This window comes from Guillardia theta (assembly GCF_000315625.1).
Source record: "Guillardia theta CCMP2712 unplaced genomic scaffold GUITHscaffold_5, whole genome shotgun sequence".
In the NCBI taxonomy this organism is placed as follows: domain Eukaryota; class Cryptophyceae; order Pyrenomonadales; family Geminigeraceae; genus Guillardia; species Guillardia theta.
Genome location: NW_005434669.1, coordinates 1,221,412 through 1,227,658, shown reverse-complemented (window position 1 = coordinate 1,227,658; position 6,247 = coordinate 1,221,412). Strand labels below are relative to the sequence as shown.

Below are 6,247 nucleotides of genomic sequence, written 5' to 3'. Positions count from 1 at the left end.
ACCTAAACCCTAAACCCTAAACCCTAAACCCTAAACCCTAAACCCTAAACCCTAAACCCTAAACCCTAAACCCTAAACCCTAAACCCTAAACCCTAAACCCTAAACCCTAAACCCTAAACCCTAAACCCTAAACCCTAAACCCTAAACCCTAAACCCTAAACCCTAAACCCTAAACCCTAAACCCTAAACCCTAAACCCTAAACCCTAAACCCTAAACCCTAAACCCTAAACCCTAAACCCTAAACCCTAAACCCTAAACCCTAAACCCTAAACCAGGCTAAACCCAAACCCTAAACCCTAAACCCAACGAAAGGCTAAACCCTAAACCCTAAACTAAACCCTAAACACTCCATGTCGCTCTCGCTTGGGTACGAATGCATTGAAATTCTCCTCGGTCACGACATGCATGTCTGGCCAAAACAGTGAATTGACTGAAGATGCATGATTCATCAAATATTCTGTTTCCTCAGCTCGAGTTTCGGAACGCTGTTCTGATGCTGAAGACATCAAGCTGCCTTTTGTTGTTTGTTCTTTGTGGAGGAACAGTGGCAAACCCTCTGCCTGCCATCCATGAAAGAGCTTATCATGTATCATACTTTGTTTATCGATTTTTTTTGCCTGAATAGTTTGATCTCAAGGAAAAAGCCATGTCTATCTACCTACTTAAGAGTGAAATCGAAATGATTTTTGAAAATACTTTGATGGTAAGCAAAAGCACAACAGTCAGTCAATTTAACCAAGACTTACAGACACGGAGAAGATTTTTTACGAGCTTCTCTGAAGACGATGAGTCCAGATGGAAATCGACAATGGAAAAGATTGTAATTCTATGCATTGATGTTGCAACAAAATGAATGTTCGATTCAGGAATTTTGTGAAAGCATGCGGGCAATTAAAAAGCAAGTAGGAAATTCAGAGGCTGATGCTGCTCCTGCTGGTTGGTATCCCAAGCAACCACAGGTGTATGAAGCTCTACCAGCCCCCGACATGGAGCTGCCAGACATGGCTCAAAACGCGATCGGAAATTATTATGAGAGGGATCCTGACTTACTTCCTGATGCGGTACGTGTGTAATAAGCTCACAAATATCAATGTTTTTATATGGATAGAAAATTAGGCGTGATGAACCTGACATACAAGCTGATATTTCAAAGAGGATACAGTGATTGAAATAATTACACTGTTTGTATGGAGAGAGTCATGTGAAAATTCTGTTTATGATGTTGACCATGAACTACTACTGTAGTTGTAGAAGAGATACACAGCACGATTTCAATGATGCTGATAATGTTGTAAATCAGAAATTTCAAGTCAATGTGACAGCAATGACGATGATAATAGAGTTAACACAAGGCTTTTGCAGTGGATCGCTGCTGATACAAAAGGAGTATGGCTCGGGAGACCCAAAATTATGACTAAACTTGGCAGTCTTGGTGAGATCGACAGAAGATTACGACATCTCGAATCCAAAATATCTTCAAAAGATGGACGGAAGTGAGTCTCTGCAGAAAAATGACCAAAGGGAACAGTATTTCTCCAAGAAATGTACAACCCCGAAGAATGGATAACAGTTCATTCACATCTTGTCAGTCATCGCGCGTTTAACATTTCAGAATAGACTACAGAAAATACATTGTTGTCATGTCTGTTATCTAGAAATCAGACTTTTAATAACAGAACATAAAGAGAACATGCCTAATTCAGCATACCACGAAATATTCTCGGGAATAGCAGCGGATTTCATTATCAGAGCGGAGAGTTTGGGCTTATATCTGTGAACTCATGTTTCCTCCATGCCAAGTCGGACATTATTGTATTCGATACCCTCAGCCTCAGTTGAGAAACACGCCCCCTCTGTTCCCACCTTAGGTTGTCTGGCGTACATCATGCATTCTGAGCTGACGGTTGCTCATTTTCCTCTCTGCTTGAATGAATTTTTTTTTTCCATCTTGACTCGCTTGCCCAAATACTATCACTGCGTTTTCCTGATGATTTTCCCCTAATCTTTGAGTCTACCAATGGTCAAACACTGCCGCCTGCCTTGAGTTCAACTTAGCCTCTGAGGAAGCAACGGCTTCGCTCCCGCCACCATTCCTACCAACAGCCTGTTCTGACACAACCCACCAATATGAAACTATGGTGTGATCTGAATCAATAAAATTATCCTTCGATTCAATTGCAAAGAGAATCAAGGGGAGTTTGTAGTTGGACATCAAAAGATAGTCAGGCAGAACAAAAAACACAAGAAAAGTATATAAAAATGCATTGAAAAGAAGCAAATGCATAAGATAAATGTACGGACGGATGTTTGGAAGCAAGAGACAGGAGACGTCGAAAAGGCAGAAGGCAATAGAGAAGAAAAGCAGATAACCAGCAAGATGCAGCGGGGCGCCTCAGATAAACGGAGAATTCCCACCGATGGGTGATGAAGACATCGACGAAAGAGATTACATGCTCAATCAGGTTGATCTTATGTTTGGTTAAAGCGCCATCAGCACACAACGTGGACGAGGGATAGCAAAATGAACGGTAGTGTGATCACAAGACAAGGGCAGGAAAGAATATTTGTAGGTCATAAAAGTTACATCGATTGAAATCTCACTTTTTGTTCGGCCCCCCACCGAGATACCACCAGATCGCATCGTTTCGTGAACAAGGCTGTTTTTACTCATGTCACGAAGCAAACATGCCTCGAAGCAAACACGCGTCACAGCAGTCTCATTGCAGCACACATCAAGATCTCCTCGATAACTTGATATCGTTTGTCCACCTTGAGACCTGACAGCAACAAGGATATAATGAACAAAAGCTACGAATGAAGACAAGCTGACAGTCATCCAACTACTTTGTCACTTTGATTCGATAAATGTTGGCGAAATACAGTTTCGTCCATAGTTTTGAGACATTATGAAGAATATACCAGAACTGCGAAGACAATTGTTCATGCAAAAGAGAATTGTTCAAATATGCAAAACGTATTCAAGAAAAGAAAGAAGCGAAAAGATATCAAGCGTGTGATACCGGAAGACTGACTAAAGATAAACCTGCTTTGCTCGGAAATCGACAGCAAATCTATCTTGAAGGAGTTCCTCGTTAACGAACCAGACAAATAATTTGATTGCAGCAAACACACAATCACAATATACCCGAAAATTGTAGTTGAGGACTACACGAAATTTGTCAGACCTGCTCGAAACTGTTTCGGTTTAATGACAGACAACTGTGTTACAATGCTCAAGAGACGTTCGCTTGAAGTAGGATGAGCTTGCTTGAGAATTGAACGAGGTCGCTCAGCTGAAGCCATCGATTAGTCTTGTTGCTGCAAAAAATCCTCCGACTTCCTTTTGAATGATATTTTGGAGTTAACAAGGAAATTCTTCTGTCAGCTTCCAAGCATGTGGCAGGCGGATATATAAAGTTCTTTCCGTGCAATCAACTGCAAGAGGAACGCTGCCCATGACGACAAAACAAAGCAAGAAGCAAGGATCAAGGATTTGACAAGTATTTTCACATGAAGGCACCGTCTTTTGAGGCTTTCAGAAACGATCTACATGACCTTTCCAACTTTCAAGGATGACAACAAACCGAACAGAAACAAATATCTGCTTTTGAGAGATCTTTGTTATTAAACATGAGTAGTCAATGGCTGCAAAGTATATTCTCTGTCTCGAATTTGAAGTTTGTCGATGCATCATGCGGTTTCAGCAGAATTAGCCGTCCTACATCAAGCCCTTCTTTTACCTCTCAATTCGGACAATTTCTGCCTGTCATGTAACAATGATGCCTCAAATTCATTAAAAAGTTCAGCAAATCTTTCAGAGTCAAATCAAGATACGAAGACGACTATTGCACTTTGCAATATCGAACCTATTTGAGTTTATTATCCTGAAATCCTCGAGAATGCATGAGAGTTAGCTCCTCAGATTCTACTCGGGATGAAATTCTCAAACTATTCAACAAGGAGGAGAAAGCAAGTAGAACGATTTGCTTATGATTAGGTGGTTTACGCAATCAAATAAATGGGCAATGTACAGGTTTATTTGTGCATAAGTATTTTTTTCATTCAGCTACAATAAGCCACTCCAGAGTGATTTGTCTCTATCCATAGTCTATTCACAAACATAAGTCTATGCCCATGGAGGGGCCATCCTCGAGACTGTTTTAGTTGTGCAGGAAACTGACTTAAATCGACAATATGTCACACATGCTGTGAACGCCATGTGATTTGTGAACCTGAATGAAGAAGTAATCAATGAAGCAAGGTCCCTCGACCTGTGGTGTTTGCTTGCAGATTTACATTGAAGTGCAGATCATTCGCAGGTAATCTCCGTTTCCGTCGGCATTTCTGCGTCTTGGTTGCATCATTCCTCACGACGATGTACAGACGTGCCACTCCGGAGGTTGGTTCAGACGACTGTGCTAAAAAGTTTTATTTCTTTTTTCCGAAAGAAAAAACTAAAAAGAAAGATGTGGGGGCCATTAAGTGTAAAATTGAAAATGGATTTCCAAATAGAGTTGTTTCGGTTTTCAGATACGACCTCGCTCATTACCACAAGAGGAGGCCGCCCGATCTTCTTACAGCTGACATCTTACAATTACACCGTTTATAAACCACCCCTTCTGTATAGGCATTCACAGGGGAGGTTTAGGGTAACCCCTTTACGGCCTAAAACATGACCCTCATGCTGGGAAGGGCGAGAATAAATGAACACGAAGCTTTTCGTTTTTGCATCGACCCCTACCCCTTAAGATTTTTCCATCTTTCAATGCCCATCACACACATCCCCTCTATCTTGCCTGTACCCCCTACAAGCCAATGAAAACACCCCACCTTGATCCCATGGAGCACGAGCCAGGTGTTTCGACTACCCCCTTATTTCGCTCTGTTTCCACCACCTACCCCACAGAGTTCAATAAATCTACCGTACCCCCTACTGATCTACCGAGTCGAAGTCACCTCTCAAACTGGTAGGGGAGGGGTCACTACCCCCACCCCCGAAACATCTCAATCAAAAAAGCCTCGGACTAGATTCCTCTCGCACCTCCACCCACCTCCACGTTCTTGATGAAAACTTCAGACCTCCTCCCTTCTGCTCGTTTTTTTTTGCCAGTCCCCCGCGTCTCTTGTATCCTACTCTTTCCGTCTTGCCTCTCCTTGTTCGCTTCACTCAGCACGCCTTGCATACTCCAAGTCACCCACACCTGCCTCAAATATCTCCATGAACTCTCTCGCCCTTCCCCTCCTCACTGTTGCCCTCTGTCATCCATGTTTCGTCCTTGTACAGTACGTGTCTGTCGTTGCCTAAGAGCCATCATCAGTCTACTCTTGCGCCATGCTCCATCTGCATGCAGCACGGGCTCTCCCTTCTTGTCTCGATGTGCCACTTCCTCACTCCTCTTCGATCCATGCTGTTTTGTACAAATCTTCAGTGTAATGAGCTTTGAGCTTGTTTCGTATCTGCTGCGAATTGCTAGTTGGTTTGTGCCGTTTTCAAAAGAATACTGGCTCGGACGACTACACGTTTGCACTCATGACATAACTGCATCGTATTGTTCTGCATGAATGTATGATTGATTTCGTCCTTCCGTCATTGCTTGTCTTACCTTGTCCCGTCTGCCGTCATTGCACATGTGCGTGTGATCAGCGATTCGCTTGCTGTCGATGGTCACTTTCAGGATGAATTACAGTCATTCCGCATACAGTCATCGTGCTTTGTACTAAAGAAATTGATTGATGTCCATCTGCTCAATGTTGCATTGACACCAAGACTTGATTGCCATCTGTCATGCAATCAGGCACTAATACACTTGCTGCCCAATCTGTACTTGTTGAACTGGTCTATTTCATTGATTCTTTGATGACGAGCGATTCTCAGGCTCTCATTGGGGTCGCCATCGGTTGATAGGAGACTGACGAGGGTCACCTGCTGCGTGCCAACTGCTGTGACCTCTGCCGCGATGACTGAGAGTACAACGAAGCAACAGCTCAACGCACAGCTGGCGATAGAGATCTACAAGAAGCGAGAGCACGGAAACGAGAAGACCATTAAAAGCTCTATCGTTGCGCTCCAGTATGGGATGAGTCCCAAAGCCATTCGCGACATATGGAACAGAAGAACCTGGTCGGCCACCATCGTTGCACCTGCTTTCCCTTACTCGACACCTCAGGTCCCACGCGACGGAATTCCTGTGGACAGTCGAGGAGCGGGAGGAGTACTACAGTCATCGACGATGTTTACAATGTAG

At 43.2% G+C, this 6,247-nt stretch overlaps 2 protein-coding genes across 2 annotated transcripts; one reads left to right on the top strand and one right to left on the bottom strand.

Annotated features, from left to right (window-relative positions):
- The first annotated feature begins 362 nt into the window (after positions 1-362).
- Positions 363-1,698, top strand: GUITHDRAFT_150329 (hypothetical protein). The gene is made up of 4 exons (XM_005840820.1): positions 363-588; positions 640-705; positions 751-822; positions 869-1,698. Exons 3-4 carry the CDS (start codon positions 811-813, stop codon positions 1,073-1,075), a joined length of 219 nt encoding a protein of 72 aa, XP_005840877.1. The 5' UTR covers positions 363-588; positions 640-705; positions 751-810; the 3' UTR covers positions 1,076-1,698.
- GUITHDRAFT_150328 (hypothetical protein) lies at positions 1,699-2,539 on the bottom strand. The gene has a single exon (XM_005840819.1). It carries the CDS (start codon positions 2,212-2,214, stop codon positions 2,014-2,016), a length of 201 nt encoding a protein of 66 aa, XP_005840876.1. The 5' UTR covers positions 2,215-2,539; the 3' UTR covers positions 1,699-2,013.
- Positions 2,540-6,247: the final 3,708 nt, after the last annotated feature.

Coding starts and splice junctions, on each gene's coding strand:
- GUITHDRAFT_150328 (XM_005840819.1), bottom strand. CDS start 2,214: ATGTCCAACTACAAACTCCCCTTGATTCTCTTTGCAATTGAATCGAAG.